The sequence below is a fragment of the Trichosurus vulpecula genome, chromosome 6 (assembly GCF_011100635.1).
Source record: "Trichosurus vulpecula isolate mTriVul1 chromosome 6, mTriVul1.pri, whole genome shotgun sequence".
NCBI lineage: Eukaryota > Metazoa > Chordata > Mammalia > Diprotodontia > Phalangeridae > Trichosurus > Trichosurus vulpecula.
This window is the reverse complement of record NC_050578.1, coordinates 258,266,899-258,289,004: the sequence shown is the minus strand read 5'-3', so window position 1 is coordinate 258,289,004 and position 22,106 is coordinate 258,266,899. Positions and strand designations below refer to the sequence as shown.

At 46.6% G+C, this 22,106-nt stretch overlaps 2 protein-coding genes across 5 annotated transcripts in view; one reads left to right on the top strand and one right to left on the bottom strand.

Annotated features, from left to right (window-relative positions):
* Positions 1–11,156, bottom strand: part of ATG13 (autophagy related 13) — a 35,836-nt gene extending 24,680 nt beyond the window's left edge. For 2 of the 3 annotated variants that reach the window (XM_036763157.1, XM_036763158.1), the window contains exon 1: positions 6,837–6,915. In XM_036763157.1, coding sequence (XP_036619052.1) covers positions 6,837–6,847 — 11 coding nt within the window. In that variant the 5' untranslated portion in view covers positions 6,848–6,915. Of the gene's footprint in view, positions 1–6,836; positions 6,916–10,876 lie in introns of those variants that run through there. The other variant, XM_036763159.1, reaches the window with a different exon arrangement.
* Positions 11,157–11,482: 326 nt separating this feature from the next.
* On the top strand, positions 11,483–21,713 carry HARBI1 (harbinger transposase derived 1). Of its 2 annotated transcripts, none has more exons than XM_036762317.1 (3): positions 11,483–11,912; positions 14,280–15,041; positions 21,020–21,713. In XM_036762317.1, exons 2-3 carry the CDS (start codon positions 14,372–14,374, stop codon positions 21,394–21,396), a joined length of 1,047 nt encoding a protein of 348 aa, XP_036618212.1. In that variant the 5' UTR covers positions 11,483–11,912; positions 14,280–14,371; the 3' UTR covers positions 21,397–21,713. The 2 variants fall into 2 exon arrangements, with proteins under 2 accessions (XP_036618212.1, XP_036618213.1); XM_036762318.1 differs by having other exon boundaries at positions 11,526–11,594.
* The last annotated feature ends 393 nt before the right edge of the window (positions 21,714–22,106 follow it).

The window sequence follows — 22,106 nt, the reverse complement described above, 5'->3', positions numbered from 1 at the left end:
GAGCTCAGAAACTGAAACCAGGAGACCCGTACCCGCTCCCGCTCTTGCTCCCATACCCACTCCCTGCTGAGTTCTGACAGTGACTCAGCTGTGACCTGAGGCTCCTTCATTAGCTCTTCTTTCAAGGACAAGGCTTCTCCTACCTGGTGTGATCACAACCCATCCATCCATTTTCCTCCTGTGTCCTATTGCCTACATCCTCCCATAAATCCTCCAAAGAGGACCTGTCCCCACCATACTGATGGACTTCTGAGTCAGTGATTCCCAATTGAGGGCCCCTGGACCTCTGAAGGGCTGTGCATTAATTCTAAGGATCCTCACCAAGCACAGTCATTCTGATTTATATTTAGATCCATGACTTCACACAAATAAGCAAACATAAACTGCAGCCTGGCTACAGTTTCTTCTTCCCATTTATTCTCTAGTAATAATAACAGCTCACATTTACAAAGTACTTTAGGAATAACATCTCAGTGGATCCTCACAAGTCAGCCCAAGGTCCCAGGACATTAAGCATCTGAGGCTGGAATGAAATGGTCTCCTGACTCCTAATCCAGCACTTTCCACTATGCTATACGTCATGCTCTTCCTCACAAGGCTTCCAGGCTGCTCATTACCTACTAACTCCTCTGTTTGGCATTTCAAACCCTTCCCCACTTGGTTCCAGCCGATCCTGGCAGACTTTTACGTTAAGTCCCCTCACACAGCAAACATTCAAACTGTCCATCTCCACACTAGGCTGCCTCCACACAGGCTGTCCACCATGTTGGGAATATCATCCCTCTTCATTGTTGTCTCTCTGAATTCCTAACTCCATGTAGACCACATCACCACATCATTCCAAGATTAAGTTTCCTTGAGGGCATACTAGAGTGACTTTATTTGCTTTTTTTTTTTTTTTTACAGCTAATAAACTAGTAGATCAGGGTAGGGCACTACGGACCTAGTTTACCTTAACAAAGCTTCTGATAAAGTATCTCATACTATTCCTGTAGAAAATATGAAGATATATGATCTAGAATATAAATGATAATATAATTAGATGGATTCCAAACTGTTTGGCTAGCTGGAATCTAAAAGTAGCCATTCATGGCTCAATGTCAACAAGCAAGAGATCTCCAAGGGAATGTCCCTTATTAATGACTTGTATAAAAGCACAGATGTCACAAAGTTTAGAAGTGACACAATGACAAATGACACAAAAGAGCTAACACACTAGATGACACAGTCAGGATCCAAAAGACCTTTACAGGTGCTAGCACTGGGCTGAACCTAGTAAGATGAAATTAAATAAGGATAAATGCAAAATCTTACAGTTGGGTTCAAAAAGCAAATGCCTTACTACCAGATGGAAAGGGGTGAGAGGGGCCATGGTTATAAAGAAAAAGACCCATGGGCCTGCAAGCTCAATGAGCCAGCAGGATGATGTGAGGGCATGGTCCCTCTGTACTCTGTCCTGAGCACACCTCATCCTAAGCACTATATTCTCTTCTGGACACCATAGTTTGGGATGCATCATGGTGGTCACAAGGTGAACTTTCCTGCAAGACATAGATGAGATGGAAAGTGTCTACAGGAGGGCAACCAGGATGGTGAAAGGCCTTGAGTCCAGGTCATGAGAACCAGCTGAAAAGAGAACTCAGGGTCATGTGAGCTATTATTATCCAAGGATGATCCCAAACAGCCAGTGCTGAAAAGGAAGTCTCTGGGGGGATGAGATGTAATGACGACAGGATGCCCATTAAGGGCTGGCTAATCTACTGCACTTTCTTTTTATGACAGGTAGGCCAGGAGTCTGAGTCTTAGGTGCTAAGCACAGACAGCTCTAGCAACCAACCCAGAGGCAGGACTTTATGGGATAAGTCATTGTTTTAAGTCACAGGCTTTTGGACTTTATATCTGAAAATCTCACTCTCTTGATCTTGTGGTCAAACTTTCCTGCAAGTTCTTCAATTTCCTTTCCCTTTTTCTGATAATAAGCTGAATTTGCAATCTCATTTGAGATACCTATAGCCTTTTCCAAAAAATTAAAACTATCTGCTGTGGGGACACAAGCCAGTTACCACGTATAATTACAGATATGTAGGAGAAAAATGAATAGCTCTCTCCACTATAGGATTATCTCTGAGCAAATCTCACTTTTTCCAAAATGTCTTCTTTAGGCCTAGTATATGGGCAAGCTGTCCCATGTCCCAATACTTCCTCTAATGCCTATCTGGGTCCCTTCAAGCCTCAACCTCACTTGTCTGCCCTAACTTACACATCACTTTCCAGGCTGAGAGACTGATTCCTACAGCACTTAAATAAAATCAGCCTTGGTGCCTTCATGACAATATATACAAATAAAATGCCCATTTCCAGTTTGTTGTGGTTACTGGCCCCCAAATAAAAATTTCTATTTAGCCCCAGACTGTATCTTGTACATAATCCTCATGACAAATAGCAACCCACCCTAAAACCATCCTGCAGGATGCCAAATTGTTAAAGGGCATGTACACACAAACTGGATAAAAATTTCCTTTGGAACAAACATCTGAAAAAATAAAATAGGGCACTTTTTTGGCTCCCATAACAACGCCACTTCTAAAGTCCCACTCTAATGGCTCCCTGGGGTGGGACAATGACTAGGGGTTCTCAGAGGCTATGGTAAGAGCACAAGCAGTGAGAGGTTCAAGCTGGCAAGGCTCCGCAGCTAGTCCTGGTACCAAGCCATGTACCCACCGGAGCAGCTCAGCTACAGTTTAGAAGGGCTCATCATGAAGTCGGCTGCAGGGCAATGAATTTGGGGGCCTTGCTAACTGTCCTAAAGTCATCTATTAAATTATAAAGGCTTTAAAACCAGCTCTGAGGGAGCACGGACCCTTATTAAATGTCAGATTTAAGGAGAGAAGTATTCCAGAACAAAAGCCGCACCCCGATTTATTAGTGCATCTTTCTGGATTCTAGGGTCTGTGTTGTCATCGACTGAGGAAAAAGGATCTGCTTTTACAAATGGCAGCTCGTTGGCAATCTACTCACTATTGTACTGAAGTGCTAACTGAAAAAAAAGCAGCTTCATAGGAAAAAATAATGCGTGAAAGTCTACCACACACACACGGGTAAAAAAGGAAATGTGCCAACTGAGACGTGAACAGGCTGACTTTTGAGACAGTCAGTGTGTACCTCCCTGAGGCAGTGGCAGCTGGGAGGGTGACTAGGGGCTGCGCAGGTGGCATGGCAGTTCCCCTCCACTCCCCCTACCCCCAGTTCACCTATTCCTTGCTCAAATAGCTCATCTGTATCATCTGTATCCACTTAAAAAGATGGCTACATCACTGAGTCTAACCACCTACCTGAGGGCCCAGAGGTGGTAAGAGTCCTGCCCCAGGCCACACAGTTTTAAAAAGGAGCTGAGCCAGGATTTGAACCCAGGTTCTCTGACTCCAAATCCAGTGCTCTTTCATTGTTGGCCCATTGTAAAGTTGTACATACTTCTCACCTTAAAGTGGGGGTGACAAGTATGTCATTAATGAAAATTTGGTATTGAAACAATTTAGACTTGCATAATATATGATAAATGAGTTTGAAATTCTGAGAGGAAAAAAGCATATTCTAGGCAGACGGTCATGGGGGTAGGGCTGACAGCAGCAGGGAAGGCCCCCAGGGAAGGGCTGCGGGCACTGGATTGGACAAATACTGATTAAGATTAAGCACAATTATGTGAAAGGCACTCTCCTGCCCAGGGCTCTCCCCACTATCCCACACAGAGGAGGCCAGAGAAGAAATTCCCTCTCCTTTGCTTTTCCTCTTTAAGTCTTTTTCCCTATGTGCCGACGGCCGTAATGTGGAACTGAAGAACATGTGGGGAATATAGTGAATAAAGTTTTGTGAGTTGGAAGTTTTTTATTTCTCTCTCAAAAACAAAGGCAAGCTGAACTCTTGCCTAAACCTTTTTATTTGTATATAGCCTTCCGTTTTTTTCCTGTGGGTGTGACCTTTTACAGAAGAAAAGCTCCCAGCCTCAGATCCACAAGCTCATATATAAACTATCAATTAAAAGTCCTTTCCCCAATCAACCAGCAGTATTTACTGAGCACAGCACTTTGTACAGAGCAGCAGTTAAATGTACTCAATGCTGCACTGAGTGCTATGGGTGAAGTAAATATGTATAATACAGGGTTCCCTGAACTCCAAAACTTATTATCAGGTTATTATCAAGACAGAAAGTATGAAAAAGAAAACAGTGAAAAGTCAGTCCACGAGGGATCCAGTTTAGTTGGAAAGGAAGAGGATTCACAGAAGAAATAGGATCTGAGTTGAGCCTTTTAAAATGGGTAGCGGTCAGACAGGCCAAGTGGATTAGAAAACATGCGGCAGGAGCAGAGGCCTGGGAAAGTGAGGAAACAAAGAAAGCCTGTAATGGGGTAGATGGGAAACAGCCCAGGGACTAGTGCTTGACAGGAGCCAACAAACAGGAGGCCTGTGTTTGAAAAGATCAGTTTGGTAAAGAGGGGTCTGGGTGTGAGGTGGTGAACAAGAAATTGAGGGAGAAGCACAGTCACATGGGAGGTGACAAGAGTCACAAGATAGTGCAGGCCATAGTGTGGGACTTGAGTTTAAATACAGCCTCAGACATTGACCAGCTCTGTAACCCTGGGTGAGTCATTCAGCCTCTTGGCCTTGGTTTCCTCATCTGTAAAACAGGATAACAGTCCCCAACTCCTAGGATTGTTGTGATGGTCAAATAATAACACACATGTAAAAGTGCTTTGCAAACCTTCCCATGCTATACAAATGCAAGCTCTCATTAGGATCACCATTATTGTTATAATCAGATCACCCAGTCCAACCTGCTCAGCAGAGGTCCAGATAAGTGACTCACCCAAGGTCACAACACTCAGAAAGTCATTTTGAATGAATAGGACTTGGCAACAGATACACATTCACTTTGGGAGACTAGAGACAGTACCATGGAAGGAAACTTACGCATTGCTTTACTTTTTCCTTTGAAGATAGAGACTTCGGGGCTAGCAAACCAAAAACTTATGTGGAAAAAAAAGGAAAAAGGACAAGTGACAAGAAAGAGGTGTCAAGGAGGAAAGTGATTCTGGTTCTCTTCCAAATCTAGTCAGTAAACGTTAAGCACCTACTCTATGCAGAGCACTATGCTAAGTGCTGGGGTTACAAAGACAGGCCCTGCCCTGTAATGAGAAAACTAGGTACAACCAAGACAGACAGGATAAAAAGAAAACAACCAAGTGAGGGGGGATCAAAAAAGCATTCTTGGAAAAGGTGGGATTCTATCAAGTGTTAGAAACATACTTAGTCTAGGAATAAACAATACTCATTGGGAAGCCAGGAAAGTTTTCATTATATCTTACATTTATTCTTTCTGAATAAATGGGTACGTTCCCTGAACAGAGTACAGGAGAGTACAAGGACTCAGACAAATGCCAGTCCTTTTATTGGCTCCTAATTTGAACCTCCCGCCTGGCTCTTCATTGGCCAGATTCAACCTCCTAAACTGCCCATGTCATGCTTCCCTCAAACAGCTCCTTAAGCATGCATACAAGCCTCTAACGTTTTACTTGGTCAGAAGCCCCCTAGATGAGAGCTCTGGATTAGAATCAGTCACCTCACTTACATTCTGCTAAAGTTAGGGGGAGGGGGCGGGGTGGAGGTATTTAACTCTGTGGAAACAAAACTCCTCCCATCGTTTCCCATAGAAGGAAGCCAGGAGGCAAAGATGAGGAGAGGGAGCATGGCAGGCTTTGGGGACAGCCATTGAAATGTCAAGGGACTGAAGTCTTATGTAAGGAAGAACAAGCAGGCCAGTGTCACAGGGTCACTGAGGGGGCTGGAGTGTAAGAAGACTGGAAAGGGATTCTGAAGGGCGCTGAATGTCAAACAAGATTTTATATTTGATCCTGGAAACGGCCGGGGGCTACTGGGGTTGACATGGTCAGGCCTACAGTTTGTGAAAATGCCGCTGATAGCCGAGTGGACAAGAGAATGGAGAGAGGAGAGCCTTAGCAGGCTGCTGGCATAGTATAGCTGTGAGGTGATGAGGAGCAGCACCAGGATGGCACGGTGTCAGAGGAGACAAAGGGCATGTATGTTATAAAGGTAAAACTGATAGGCCTTGGGGGAGAGATAAGAGTGAAGAGCTGAGGATGACACCCAGTTTGGGGGGCTGGGTGACTGGGAGGAAGGTAGTTCCTTCCATAGGAAAACAGCAGTGTGTATATGTTGGGGGGGGGCGGTGTTACGAGTTTTGACATGCTCAATTTATTTATTTAGCTGTCTATCTATTTATCTATTACCAGTGATCTGAGCTACTGAAATGTATGGGAAAATTCAGGGTCCATCCCATCAATACTATCCTCGTGACTACCGCGGGAGGCCTCAGTTTCTTAATCTGTAAAGTGGGAATCAATACCACAGGTGTTACTGTTACCAGCTGCATCTCCTTAACTCATAGGGCTGCTGCTTTAAGGTTTACAAAGCACTTATGTCTGCTATTAATATTATTATTTTACATATAAATGAATAAAAAATGAACATTCCCAAACAGTGATACTCCCAAGTCAGCTGCTTCACGGAATGAGCAGCTACTTCCCCAACATGACACCACCGACCTATGCGCAGCAGGACACATGCTTGAGTTTTTTTCTCTGTGGCAGGTGATTAGGATTCTTTCACCCTCCCTTTGTGACCAAGGACAGCAGAGGGAAAGGAGGGCTTGTCAGCTCTAATTGGGAAGCCTAGGGCTCTCAGTTTTAATCTTTTATACAACCATCAGTTAATACTAAGGAAGCAATTTCAAAGGCTACGTTAACATTTGAAAAGCTACACACCTCTTTTCCATTTCTTCTCCACAGCTTCTAGATAAGGTAATCTTCCACCCTCCATTACAATGGAAACTCAAATACTGGTTGAGCTCAAGTGCCACCTCCTAGAACAGGGGTGGGGAAACCTTTAGAGGCCTTTCAGACATCCTTAGAGCTAATGCTCCCCACTCTGATATTTTGTTGTTGCTTTAGTTGTTTTCAGTTGTCCGACTTTTTGTGACCCTTTTTTGGGGTTTTCTTGGCAAAGATAGTGGAGTGGTTTACCATTTCCTTCTCCAGCTCATCTGACAGATGAGGAAACTGAGGCAAAGAGAGTTAGGTGACTTGCTCAGGGTCACGCAGCTAATACTCAGGTCATCCTGACTCCAGGCCTGACTCTATCAACTATACTGCCTGGCTGTGAACAATTTCAATTTTTGTTTCTGTGTAGACAAGCAGTTTCCCCTCCCCCTTGAAATGGAGCCATTTTGTTTTCATCAGTGCATCTAGCACAGGGTCTAGCACTTCTAGAGGGACACTACTGGATGTTTTAAAATACTATTATGAAGGCAATTCCTTCTCTTTTGCTCAGAGATGCAGGCATCCAGTTTTAAAAGTAAATTCCAAAACACATGAACATTCAGAGTTAGGGTTACAGACAATTCATTCTATGATTATTCAGATTCCACAAAACTTTAAGCATACTTCAAGGTCTCATTTCAAAAGCACAAAGGACCTGGGACCTGGGTTCAAGTTCTGCCTGATAGAGACTGGTTGTGTGAAAGTCACTTAACTTTCCAGGGCTACATACAGGCAACTCTCAAAGATTAGAAGTTATACCAATGAAATCATAGCTCCAGACTGCTCCCGCCACTGCAGCAAAAAAAAAAAAAAAAAAAAAAACTCTTCATGAAATACAGCAAAACTCTAAAAGCTGAAGTCACAGTCATGATAGCATAGGGTACTCTCTCACTGCTGGTTCAGGACATTCTTTAGCGATTACCAGTATTACAGCCCAACATGCCCATCATGAGGATGAGAGAGGGAGTATGGAGGTCTGCAGAGTTGAGAATACAAGGGATGTTCTTGTTCTTAAATCACGTCTGGACCATCCCCAAGATAAAGAGCTGGCTTTCCAATCAAGAGCCATCCTCGAGGGCACAGGCCATGCCCAACCATCAAGCAAGGTCTCAAGGAGTAGTTGCCTACTTGTCCTGAAATTAAACAAAATCCCTTCCACAGCCCTGTGACCTCAAGCCAGAATATTCCTAAATTCATGACTGGAGTTTGGTTACTTGAATTCAAATAATCACACTTGAAAAAAAACAAAACAAAACCCAAACCTCAATAACCTATGCAAAAGGAGATCAAAGCATAGGGATTTGTGATTTCATGAAATCTAAATTGGATGGGGCACTTTAACCTTCTTTCACAGTCATAAAATGTTAAAGGGATCATGACTACATAACTTTCTTTGTCCTTTGTAGTCCCCGTCCCCATCTGTCTCCGGAGACAGTACTGGGAGCAGAATATTCCTGAGAGCAGAGATTGTTCCATTTGTATCCCTAGGGGTTAGTTAGCACAGTGCCTTCCCTAAGGTAGGTATGAACTTGTTTGTTGAATTGAGCTTCTTTTTTTGGTTGAATGGAAACCAGAAGACAGGGTCCCTGCTGTCTAAGCTATTTAAAAAATGGTGCACCTCTAAGTGATACCCACCAGTACAGATGGGACATCCTTATCTAAGGATAAGTCATCCTTATCTATATCTTTCCACTGGACCCAGATGGCTCTAGAGGAGAAAGTGAGGCTGGTGACTTTGCACAGCCTTCCCTCGATTAAATCTGATCCACTTGTAGGTCATGGCATCACCTCCATGATGTCATGGTCCTCTTTGAGAACAAAGGACAAACAACAACCAGCACAGAAGACCTGCACATGAGTCATTCTACCTCCACTCTATATACTGAGCACCCATATCATATTCACAGTACTGTAATAACCATTAAGTAACCCAACAAACATTTACAAAGGTCCTACTGTTCTAACGGGGAAAGAGAAATGAAAAAAGTTGACAGTCTAGCTGAATAAACACAATAAAAGGCATTAGTGCAGAGAAGCAAGCAAATTCAGGATGGGAAGTGAGGAGCTCTAGTTCTGTCATTTTCTCCCCCGTTTACCTTAGAGTCACGTCACTTTCACATGTAAAAAAGTGTGAAAACTGCCCTCCATGACTCTAAGGTCACTTTCAGCATGAAGTCAGCGATTTGATGACAAAGACTTTCTGGTAGTTTGCCAGGTGTCACACTGAGGATAAAGTCTACCATCCTCTGGAATGTCCATGCCAGCAGAGCTGAATTACATCTGGGGCGTCCTCAACCTGGAGCCCAGGACCTAGCAGCCAGGGACAGGACTTGGACTTGTGACTCGGTGGGATTCAGATTTCCAGAAGAGGAAACTCCTTCTAACCAATGCAGGCCAGCACTTTCTTTGCAATGTCTGGCCTGAGGGAGTTGCTTAGACTCTAAGCAAGACCCCATGTGGGCTCTGGACCCACAATCTAAGAAGCACTGAAAGCGCTGAGAGTGGAAAAAGTTTAAGAAGCCCTGGCTTAGAGTACTGACTTGTCCAAGGTCACAGAGGCAGCATGAAGCTGAGGCAGGACTTGCACCTAAGTCTTCCAGCTCTTCAACCAATACACAGTGAAGCCTCTCCTATACCGAGAAGCACACAGTAGGTACCTGATAGCTGCTACACTAAACTAGATCATCAGATCGGAGGTGAGGCTGGTACTACAGGTGTTATTACCCTAGTTATTTTGAGGCTCAGAAGTTTAGTGACTTAGAACCATTTGAATGGTGCCCAAGCGCGGCACTCTATCACATTGTGTTTCAACAGTGTCTGGTGAGTTACATTTTTTTTTTGGTGGAGAGGGGCCTGAAGGAAGAGTCAGGAAGGAAAGAAAAAGGCAAGGATCTTTCTGCTGTGAAAGGATATGAAAGATTTCACTTCAGAATCCTCTAGAGCCAAGGAGTCAGCAATAAGCCAAAGAAATCCTTTGTCAGCTAGCCAGCCAGCTGGCCCTTATTAAGCACTTAGAACAGTCCCAAAGGGCAGCTGTGTAGTGGGTAGAGTGCTGGTTCTGGAGTCAGGAAGACCGGAGTTCAAATCCAGCCTTGGACTCGTACTAGCTGTGTGACCCTAGGCAAGTCACTTCATCCTGTTTGCCTCAGTTTCCTCAGCTGTAAAATGAGCTGGAGACAGAAATGGCAAACCATCCCCATACCTCTGCCAAGAAAACCCCAACTGGGATCATGGAGTCAAGGCACGCCTGAAAAGGGCTGAAGGACGTGTGCGTGTGCCTAACGCTGTGCCAATCGTTGAGAGTACCAAGGAAGGCAAAGGCAGGGACACTGCTCCAGAAGCCTCCACGCTAGTGCTCCGGCACTGATGAGGAGAGAGCAGGGGCCGGGGGCCATGAGCTCCAGGGGGCTCTGTCCATTACTAACACTGACTTACAGGCTCGGCTTTGTGCCCGGATGCCGACGGTCCAAGAGGCACCCCCACATCTCACGGATGAGGAAGGCTGGCCTCTCCCATCCCGTTATTAGGGCAGAATTAGGTTTTCTCGCCCCTTCCCCCCTCATTACTTTCCTCAGACCTGGCCATCCTCTACTCCAAGGAGCCAGGACCTGGGGCAGTCAAGGAGAAGCCGAGGGGCCCAGAGGACCCAAGCCCCAATCCTGGCTCGGCCTAGCGGGGGCACCGGCCTGGGGCTTCCTTTTCTCCCGATTTCTGGGTCCCTCCTTCCCCTCTCGGGCTCCTCATACAGAGGGGGCTGGGAGCCCCCCGAGGTCGCCCCGGTCCAACCGGCGACTGCCCCCAGGCCGGGTCGGCTCCCCTGGGCTCTCAAAGCAAGGCCTTCCTCTCCTGAGCCCTACGGACACAGGTCCTCTCTACGGCCTCAGTTTCCCCACTTGTAAAAGGGAGGGCCGGAGAAGACCCACTCATGGGCCCGGGGCTCTGTCCAGCCTCAGCTTCCTCGGGGGAGGCGGTCGGGGCGACTGTACCTGTGGGGCTCGGGGCTCGCATTCCGGGGCCCGGGGCGCCTCCTCCAGCCTCGGCCTGGGCCCCGCCGCTGGGCGCCCGGAGCCTCCCTCCTCGTGGGCCGCGGGGCTCTGCGTCTGCCTCGGCTCAAGTCCGGCCGCCTGTGCTCCCCGGCCTCCGCGCTGCGGGTCCCACCGCCTCCCGGCTCAGGCTCGTCACGCGCTGCTCCGGCTCCGGCTCCAGCCCCGAGGCCTCCCGGCTCCAGGCGCCGCCATCGCTGCTGTTTGTTTTCATCCGCTTCGCTGGAGGAGGGGGGAGGGGAAGGCCCAGGAAAAGCCCGGGTGCCATCCGCATTCGCACTTTCGCTTCCGGCCCCACAGCCTCCATTCGTCCTTTGGCGGCCCGGAATCTCCCTGAAGTTCCAACTGCCTTCGCTACAAGGCCCCCGTGGCCAACGGTCAAACTTTGGGCGGGGCAGAAAACGGAGAGGGTCAGGCGAGGGGAAAGCGGAACCCGGCGCTGTGTGGAATCTGTCAAAAAGAAACTAAAAGCTATGGGGGTTGTTAGGAGCCGGCGAGGGGGCGGGGGCAGGGGAAGGAGGCGGGGCACCCTGAGCGCCGATTCTGCGCAGGAGTTGGAGTGACTTTCCAGCGGACGCTGCACAGTCGCCCCCGGGCGGCGGGTCGGCAGCGAAGTCCGCGCGGCACAGGCCCAGCGTGGAGGATCCTCTGCGGAGTTGGCGTAGGCCCAGGCTCGCCGTGCCGGGGGGCGTTTGCGCTGCGGGGTTGGCGTAGGCCCGGGCTCGCCGTGCCGGGGGGCGTTTGCGCTGCGGGGTTGGCGCAGTCGCTGTCCCGGCCAAGCCGCGGCGCAGTTGGCGCAGCTCTGCGGCCGCGCTTTAGTTACCTGGCGGAGGGGAGCACCGCAGGTCCGCTGGGGCTGTCGCGAGTCGCCACTCGCCACTCGGCGGGTGGCGGGCACGGAGCGCGGCGCCACCCTAGGGCTGGGGGTGAGGCTGGAGCGGAGCGGGCGTTCGAGTAACCGCTCTTGGGGAGGGACAAGGTGGGTGACCCGCGCAGGGGGCAGGGCGGAGGAGCCCGGTGCTGCCGAGGGCCTTGAAGGCCGCGCAAGCCAGCCGTCGCCTGTCGCCCCTGAGGCCCTTGGCAGAGGAGTAAACCCGGGCCCTCTACAATCCGGCAGTGACCCCACGGGCCAGTGAAGCCCCTCGAGGGCAGGGCCTGCTTGGGGCCGGTGCCCCGTCTAGGGTTGGGTGGGATCACCCTTTGATGGGATCAGAACCGGGAGGGACACGAAATGTGGGTCCTGCTGAACCTCCTTGTTTAGCGAAAGACAAAGCCAGAGGTACCCCAGCGCATCCAGGGACCCCCAGGACCTAGTAGCAGAGATGGGATTCGGACCCAGTCCCTGGGACTCCCAAGCCGGTGAATGCCCCCTCCATGGTGCCAGGCAGCCTTTCCTTTCCTTTCCAATTTCCCCAGGACCGAGACGTTGGAATGGGCTCCTGGATCTGGGTGCTTGGCGCCCTCCCCCCAGTAAGGTTACCGGCTCCTTGAGGGCAGTAGCTTTCTTCTTTTTTTGCCTGTCAACCCCTTTAAGTGTTTGTGGAATAGAACAGAGGCCCAGAGAGGGCAAGCCAACCCGGTGTGGAGGGCCCTCCCTCGGCTTAGTAAATACTCGAGGCTTTCTAAGGTCTCTCCGCTTGGCTTGCCTCCCCAAGTCCTCGACATCTTCACCTACACGAGCTTGGCTGCTGCACTCTGAGGTCCGTAGACCCTCCATTGGGGCGGTCAGCCGACACCTCACCTCCACCAGACAGCAAGGATCCTCTTTGCCCACAGCAAGCCCTTAATAAACGCTTGTGTGGATAGACTGGATGCAAAGTGTAGACCATCTTCATCTATCTCATCCTTATGATGGATGGAGCTACGAGGATCAGTGGGTAGAGTGCTGGTCTTGGAATCAGGAAGACCTGGGCTTCAATCTTGCGGGGTGACCCTGAGCAAGCCAACCCTTCTCTGCCTCAGTTTCCTAATCTGTATAATGAGGATAAAATAGCACCCACCTCTCATGGTGGTTGTGAGGATCCAATGAGGTAACACACAGTAAAATGTGTCTTCCAAACTATGTGAAGGGCTCTGTAAATGCTAGCTTTAATTATTATTATTGATGAGGTGTCTGGAGAGAGTTGGTCATTAAATATGTATTAAGCTCCTACTATCAGCCAGGTATTACATTAAATGCTGGGGATGCAGAGAAAGGCAAAAGACAGTCCCTGCCCTCAAGGAGCTGTGTCTTGTGGGGGCAAAGAGAGCACACAAAAAGCTGCAAGGACACTGAGGAGGTGTGAGTTTCAGAGTACATGTGCTCTTGCAGGAAGGTTGAGTTGCTGGAGGTAATGATGAAATCCAGATGAGTGTCTGTCCTGGCCTCCCTCCTTAAATAGAAGATCTGGGAGGAGAAAGTAAAGGGCAGTGGGTGATGTAGTCTCCCATCCCAGCTTCTATGTCAGCTTTGATTTTAGAATTGCTGATGTCAGACAGTAAGTATTTATTAAGCACCAAGAGCTAGGCCTGGAGTCAGGAAGACCTGAGTTCAAATTCGGCTTTCAGATTCTTACTAGCTCTGGGACCCTAGGCAAATAACTTTGCCTGTGTTTGCCTCCATTTCTTCAGTTGCAAAATGGAGATTATAAGAACACCTACCTTGTAGGGTTGTTCTGAGGATCGATTGAGGTTACATTTGTAAAGTGCTTAGTATAGTACCTGGCAAATAGTAGGCGCTGTATAAATGCTTATTCCCTTCTCCCATTCCTCTCCCCCTCCACCCCATCCCACATCATGTGCCAGCCACTGTAATAAATGCCGGGCATACAAAGAAAAACCAATGGGGGTCCTTGCTCTCTAGGAGCTGACAGGTTAATGGACTTCTGACTCTTGCTTTGTGGCCCCAGTTTAGAGTGGCTTGGTTGTGTACCACATTTCTAAGGGGATAGACAGAATTATGAAAATGCTCGAAAGGATCATTTTACAGATAAGGAAGTCGAGGCCCCAGGACTGGAGGGACTTGGCCATGGCCACATACCCAGCTAGTGCTAGGACTAGGCTTCACTCAGGTGTGCTGACCCCAGTTCTGCTCTCACTCCTCCCACCTGACTGGGTGTTATATACAGTGCTCACTACATGTCATCACAATCATCAGACTTTTGCTGTTGTTGCGTGGGAATAACTTAATTGTTCAATGAGAGCAGAGGCTGAACTCTGAGTAACAAGTGCATCAGCTCATCCTGAGCCAAGGCCAGCATGTCACCCGCCACTTTTTACTTTAAAAACCCCACAAAGACATGGGCAAAAAAGCATTCTTCAAGTTTCTGACTTCTTTTGGTGACCTCTTTCCATTTGACCTCCACAGGGAGAAGATGACAAATCACTAAACTGTTTAAAAAGATGCCTGTTGAATTCTGAGTGTTCCTCATGTAGCTTCTTGCTGTCCTGGCAGTCAGCATGGCCATACCAATAACAGTTCTGGACTGCGATCTCTTGCTTTATGGCCGCGGTCACCGAACTTTGGACCGCTTTAAGCTGGATGATGTGACCGATGAATACCTTATGGCCATGTATGGGTTTCCACGCCAGTTTATTTACTACTTGGTGGATCTCTTGGGAGCCAGCCTTTCTCGCCCTACTCAGCGGTCCAGGGCCATCAGCCCGGAGACCCAGATTCTTGCAGCCCTGGGCTTTTACACTTCCGGCTCCTTCCAGACCCGGATGGGAGATACCATTGGAATCAGTCAGGCCTCGATGAGCCGCTGTGTCGCTAATGTCACAGAAGCCCTGGTAGAAAGGGCCTCCCAATTCATCCACTTCCCAGCAGACGAAACCTCTATTCAGAGTCTGAAGGATGAATTCTATGGGCTAGCAGGAATGCCAGGGGTAATTGGAGTAGTCGACTGCATCCATGTAGGGATCAAGGCTCCCAATGCTGAAGACCTCTCCTATGTGAACCGTAAGGGCCTGCACTCTTTAAACTGTCTGATGGTGTGTGACATCCGGGGGGCCTTCCTGAATGTGGAGACAAACTGGCCAGGCAGCCTCCAGGACTGGGCTGTTCTGCAGCAGTCGGCCCTGAGCAGTCACTTTGATGCAGGGATGCACAAAGACTGCTGGCTCCTTGGTAAGTTTAAACCTAGGTGAACAACCCTGATACCTGGAAGTCTGGTTTTCTGCTGGGACGAGCCCTTCCTTCCACAGCCAGTCACTCGAGAGAAGTACCTGAGGGCCCAGCAGAGCTGCTCCACACTTCCCTCTCTTGTTGTCTCTTTCCCAGTCTCTTACAGTGAGGTGGCTGTTCTTCCTGAGGCCAGTGTGGACCTTTGGTCTCCTCTCCTCTTCTGTTTTGTACAGTATGCACAGTCATCTCTGCTCTCTCTTAAATCCTCACCCTCTCCTTATCTACTGGTTCCTTTTTTACTGCTTTTAAATGTGCCCAAGCTTCCCTGTCTTAGAAAAACCTTCACTAGATCCTGTCATCTCCTCAAACAATCATCCTTAATCTCTCCCCTCTTGCCCAACCAGCTAGACCCTTTTTCCAAGGGCAGCATCTTCACTGCAGGTGCTTAGTTTGGCCTTCCAGGCATTCCCCAGCCTTTGTCATTGGATTTTGAACTGAGGTCCTCTTGACTTCAGGGCCAGTGCTCTAACCACTGCACCACCTAGCTGCCCCAAATTGGTATCTTTTTAAAACTCAAACCTTATTTTTCTATTTGTAATCCAGCTTCTCGATTAGTTTCCAAGAAATAGTATCATGGATAATCTTAAAACTACAAATGCTGACATGTTTAGTAATAAGAATGTTAAATTAGGAGCATTTGTGAAAGTCCTATGTGTCCAGCTCTATACTAGATGGAGAGGGAGGATGCAAAAGAAGTCAAAGATGTGGTTTCCTTACATTTAAAAACTTGGCTGTGGAACATATTTGCTCAGCAGGAAGAAAGGAACCACTGATAAAACCCAGAGCCTCAGATGTCCACAAAGTATGGTAACAAGCGAGATTTGCTGGGGATCCTAATGAACTTTGACCTCATATGTATTATTGAGAGCCACTTCTATGCAGTGGATAGAAAGTAGTCTTTGGATCCAGGCTTCAGGTTCCTTCTCTGACCTCTGACACATCTTAATGTTGTGACTCTGGGTAAGTGACTGCTGACCTCTCAGGGCTCCATTATCATCTGATCTCTAAGCTATTTCTGTGTGCCAGGTGTTGGGGATACAAAGAAAGGCAAAAATACTGTTCCTGTCCTCAAGCAGTTTACATTCTAACAAGAGACAGCATGCAAACAACTACATATGTACAAGATATACACAGTGTACGTAAGAGTTCATCTCAGAAGGAAGGCACCAGTGGGGGAGGGGGAAGAACCAGTGCAGGAGGAACCTCTTGCAGAGGTCGGATGCCAAGTAGCAGGCTGTTGTAATTGGCCAGGCCTAAGGAAGGGCCTGTACCATGGTGATGTGTGGAGAGAATGAGAAGTATAGGAGATATACTGGGAAGGTAGAAATGTGACAGATTGGCAATAGATTGGCTCTGTGGGATGAATTCCAGTGACGAGCTGAGCATGACACCGAGACTGTAAGCCTGGGTGACTTGAGAGGAGAGTGGTGCCCTTGATAGTAATGGGGAAGGTTGGGAGCTGAGAGAGTTGGAGGGAAGGGAGTTCTGTTCTATACCGGTTGAGTTTGAGATGACCACAGGACATCAAGTTCACCAAGTCCAGTAGGCAGGTGAGACTGGAGGTTAGGAGAGGGGTTAGGACTGGCTGAGTAGAATCCTCTCATTGGATCCACGGAGCTGATGAGATCACCAAGGGAAATAGTCTAGAGGGTGTAGAGAAGAGGGCCTAGCACAGAGCCTTGGAGGATAGCCATGGTTAATAGCTATGACCTGGATGAAGATCCCACAGAGGATTCTCTGAAGGCTCTGACAGGGAGGAGGAGAATTGGGAAAGAGCAGTGTCATGAGAACCCGTAGAAGAGAGAGTATCCAGAAGAGGAGGCCCAGCAGGGGCAAAGGCTGCCGAGAAGTCCAGAAGGATGAGGGCTGAGGAAAGGCCGTTTCATTTGTAGAGAGCAGTTTTTTAAAATTAATTTTTGTTTTTAGTCTGAATTTAGCAGACACAAAAAGAACCGATATTTGTATGTACTGAAAAGAAGGTTGTACCTGAAAGTGCAGGAATGGGACTGTGAGGGCAGCAGAAGAGAACAGGCATTTATTAAGTGCCTACTATGTGCTTGGCACTGGACTTAGCACTTGACAAATACTATCCCACTTTTTCCTCACAACTCTGTGAAGTGGGTGCTATTATCATCCCCGTTTACAGGTTTAGAAACTAAAGCTGAATTTGAACCCGGGTCTTCCGGACTCCAGGCCTAATGTTCTCTCCACTGTGCCACCTAGTGGCCTGTCAGGATATGAAAGACATTTTATGAAAAAGGCTATACTCCCAGTCCGAAGTAAACCCTGAGATCTCTGGGATGTGAGACAGGAGTAGCTGAGGCTCCCAGTATACGTGACTAAGTGGAGTCTGTTTCTCCAGACTGAATGACCTAATTTCCTGCTCTGGCTTTACCTCTCCTCCCAACAGGTGAGCCTGAATTCTTTGGCTCTGTGTTCTTTGCTCCACCCTGTGGGCGTGTTCCCCAAAGGGCACTGCCCACATTCCTTCCTGGGTTGATCATGTTTGCAAACATAGTCTGGCATTTTCTTTATAATATTTTTTTTTCTCCAATTACATGTAAAAATAATTTTTAACATTTTCTTAAAAGTTTTGAATTCCTAATTCTATCCCTCCTTCCTTCCCTTTCCTCCTTGAGACAGTAAGCAAGCTGATATGTTATACATGAATAGTCATATAAAACATTTCCATTATCAGTTGTTTTACACAAGAAGATTCAAAATGGAAGAAAGAAAGAGAAAAAAGGAAAGAAAGAAAGCTTTAGTGTGTATTCAGACAACATCAGCCCTTTCTCTGGAGGCAGATAGGATTTTTCATCACGAGTCCTTTGAGACTGTCTTGGATCACTGTTGTTGAGAACAGATAATTTATTCACAGTTCTTCTTTGTACGATGTTCCTGTTAGGGTGTATGTTCTTCTCCTGGTTCTGCTCATTTCACTTTGTATCAGTTCATGTAAGTTTTTCCCAGGTTTTTCTGAAATCATTCTTTTTTTTTTTTGAGGGGAAAAGGGAAGGCAGTTGGGGTTAAGTGACTTGCCCAAGGTCACACAGGTAGTAAGTGTCATGTCTGAGGCTGGATTTGAACTCAGGTCCTCCTGACTCCAGGGCTGGTGCTGTACTCACTGCGCCACCTAGCTACTCCCTCAGAAATCATTCTGCTCATCAGTTCTTACAGTACAATGGTATTCCATCACAATCATAAAGCACTGCTTGTTCAGTCATTCTTCAGGTGATGGGCATCTGCTCAATTTCTAATTCTTTGCCAGCACAAAAAAAGAGCTGCTACAAATAGTTTTTACAAATAGGGTCTTTTCCCTATAATCTGGCTTTTGATTCTGATGCCTCAGACACTCCGAAGTGATGGATGTATCCGATCCGTGTCTGCCCAGGGGTGTCCTCTACAACATCTCAGACGAGTGTGGTCATTTAGCTTTTGCTTGGAGACCTCTGGGGTATGGTATATCTCATCTCTTTCCCTCTGTACCTATGGGTCTCTGCCAAAAGACTATAACCTAGTTGAGGGGAATGACTGGTCCATTTTTATCTTTTTATCTTTGTCACTTTCCACAGTGCCTGACACATAGTAAATGCTTAATAAACATTTGCTGACTGATGAAGTGTGAGCTATGATGATGATAGAAATAGATTGGCACTGTGCCCTCATGAAGGGTTAGTTTGTAGAATTCAGAGAAATATAGGAATGCATGTATAAAGTGGTGCAGAATGAACAAAGCCCATTATCCAAAATTACTACCATTTTGTCAGTAAAGGCAGCTTTAAAAGACCGCAAAATTCAAATAGAAGACCTTGGAACTACCGAAACATGCCTGGAACCCAGGTGTCCCCACTCCTAGTCCAGGGTTCCTTCCACTAGGTTGCCTCCAGACACCAATGTGAATTTTCAATCCCTCTCAGCAACCTGGAGACCTATTTGGAACTCTGTTCTAGACCTCTGATTGTTCTTTCCAAACTAAAGATTAGAAAATAACTCCAGTGCCTGTCGAGTTAGGTAATTAAACAATTATTTTTTCCCAGCCAATGTCATCAATTCTAGGAATGGATAAGGAACAAATAAACCACGAGAAAAAAAGTAACCAAGGAAAAATATTTCAAAAGCTTTTCTGTCTAATGCACTGTTTTTAAAATTTTCTTAGGTTGAGAATCAAAATATTTGCCCATTTCCAGAATTCTGGGCACATTTTCAGGGGATGACAATACATTTACAAAATAAACTGCCAATGAAACCATGACTTGATCTGGTATTTAGAATTACATTTTGGATATTATGTTATTATGTTTCACAATTTGAAATATTTAACTATTTAAAGTCACCCAGTTCTTCAAGATAGAAGATCTAAAGGGAAGGGAACTTGTCTCCTATATCTTCTATATGTTTGTTACGGTGCTTCGCATACTTCCCCATAAGCATTCCATAAATATTCACAGAAATGGATCATGGGTAGGTATCAAGAGATCCGGAGTTGGACAAGAGAGGACTCACAAGGGCCTCTTTATATCAGACTTGGGAGGTTGTGACCCTGTGTGTGGCCTTTCACCTACCAGAAGCAGCGAGTCCTAACCATTAACCATCCAGTCATTACAGTGTTAGATTAGGAAATTGTACCCCGATTTTTTGGTGGGGCAGTATTTTCCTGGGTCATTCAATCAGGACAGTAACTAAAGACCATGTGCCCCAGTTATATTGTTTAGTTGACCTCTGCTTTAATTTTTCTAACTCGTTACTATTCCTAGCCTACCAGCTTACCTTCCTTAGTGCCTTGGTATGTCTGTGAACTTTTCTGGTCTAGAAAAACAGAATGGTTGTATTGAATAGAATCCCCGTGAAATCCTGGGTTCTGCTTTAGTTTCTGCCACTTAGGCTAAGACCATGCATTTCATTTTCTTTCGTATGCCTCAGTTTCTCCACAATACAGCACAGGAAGGTGTGCTAGATTTAGCATCATAGAGCATTTTGACTTGGCCACTTCCTAGCTATCTGGCCTCATTTATATTGCTTTTCCTCTCCACTGTCTCTTAGATTCTCATCTGAAAAGTGACAGGATTTGATGCTATCACTTCTGAGGTCCTTTACACACTTACTAAATATGTGGTCCTTTGATCCCTGTACTAGGCATTTAGGGAGGGTGAATGATCTGTTGTCTACAAATCCTGCCTTGCGTGATGAGAATATGTGAATGCTAGCAATGTGTCATTCTCTAAAATATCAAACAGGAACTTGTGTTACACATCAGTAGCATTTACGTATGCCAGTCTTTGGCTTGGGAGTAGATTTAGTGTTTTCCCTTTTGCCTCTAAATATCTATAACCCCCTCCTTTATCCCTGGGGAAAATTCCAGACTCCCCAGAATAACATTCATGAGTTCTATCTGTATGTTACGCCTCAAATTATTCCACAGCCAAATTAATTTGGGAAATACTGTTGTGTTGTGAACCCAATGTTTTATGTTAGTTTTTAGGAATTGTCATCCTCGCAAAGGTGTCTTGAGACACCTTTCTTGTGAACTCACTCTGCGGGTGGAAGCGCTGGGTTGTGAGATGGTTAGATGGAGGGAAGAAATTTTGTTAAAGTGTAACATCTCCAGTTTTAGGGAAATTTCCCTGGGATATTTTCCTCCGCTAGTTTTACCTTCCCATTGACTTAAATATGTGGGTTGTCTTGGACACCGCCGTTTTAGGGTTTTTCCCCTTTTGTCTTACTTAAATTCATTACCAACCAAGCCGCGAGGTCCTGGCTCTGATGCTGGCATTCCTTAGAGCTCTCCCATTGGTCTTTTCCATGGATCATGGCCCTAGGATCTGTTGCTTTTCTTAACCTGGTCTCAGAGTGGTTTCTCAACAATTCCCCTTCTAGTTTGTACTCCATTGATAAAAGATTTTGATGTTTTCTCTTCCTTTTAGGTGATAGCTCCTTCTTTCTTCGCACCTGGCTCATGACCCCACTTCATATTCCGGGAACTCCTGCAGAATATCGCTATAACATGGCCCATTCTGCAACTCACAATGTAATTGAGAAGACATTTAGGACCATCCAGTCCAGATTCCGCTGCCTGGATGGATCCAAGGGAGCCTTACAGTACTCTCCAGAAAAGTCCAGTCACATCATTTTAGCTTGCTGTGTGCTCCATAACATTTCCTTGGAACATGGGATGGATGTGTGGTCTTCTCCAGTGACCGGACATTTGGATCAGCCAGAAGAAGAGCATGAGCACGTGGAGGCCCTAGACTCGGAAGCTGACCGCATGCGCCAGGAGCTGATGCTCACTCACTTTAGGTAGTCTGGAGTGCAGCCAGGGGGCTTGGCTACTTCCACTAGCGTGAGGACACTTGTCATCCATTGGTACTTAACGTCTGCGTTTTATGGGATGCATCTGCCAATTGAGTAGCTAAATCAAAACCATGGTTCTAGACTTTTTGGTGAACTTCACCCAGTTTGAAATCCACTCATTTTAAAACCAAATGGCTGGGAAAAGCTCAAGTGTTCATATGCACAAAGTAAAAGAAAAAACTAATTAACAGCTAATTCAAATCACAATGCCACTCGTGCATCAGTTACCACGATATTTCTAATAAAAGCAAATTTTCTTGTCCTAAATTATTACTCTAGTGCTTCTATTTCTACCTTTCATTTGGATATAACCTGAGGCCAATGTGATTTGGGCCAAGAAATGGTCTGCCATAAGTTACTGGTTACTAATTCAAACTTTACCCAACCTTGCCAAGTAGGATAATTCGAGACTGATAGCAGCCTGGGCCTTTCAACTCAAATTTTGAAGTAAGTCTCTAGACATCTGGACCAGATCTGTGTGGACCAAACCTGAATGCTATCCTCTCATTCTCCCATCTTTTTATGTAGATCATCAGAATAGATGGAGGAGGTTTGATCAAAGGAGGGCTTTGCCACCTTATCCTTTTTTTCCAAAGAAGTCTAATTAAAGCAGCTTTCTTTGTGGTAGCCTCACGATTACTAATAGGGAAACAAGTTTGC

Coding starts and splice junctions, on each gene's coding strand:
- HARBI1 (XM_036762317.1), top strand. CDS start 14,372: ATGGCCATACCAATAACAGTTCTGGACTGCGATCTCTTGCTTTATGGC. Junction 15,042..21,019: donor CAAAGACTGCTGGCTCCTTG/GTAAGTTTAAAC, acceptor TCTTCCTTTTAG/GTGATAGCTCCTTCTTTCTT.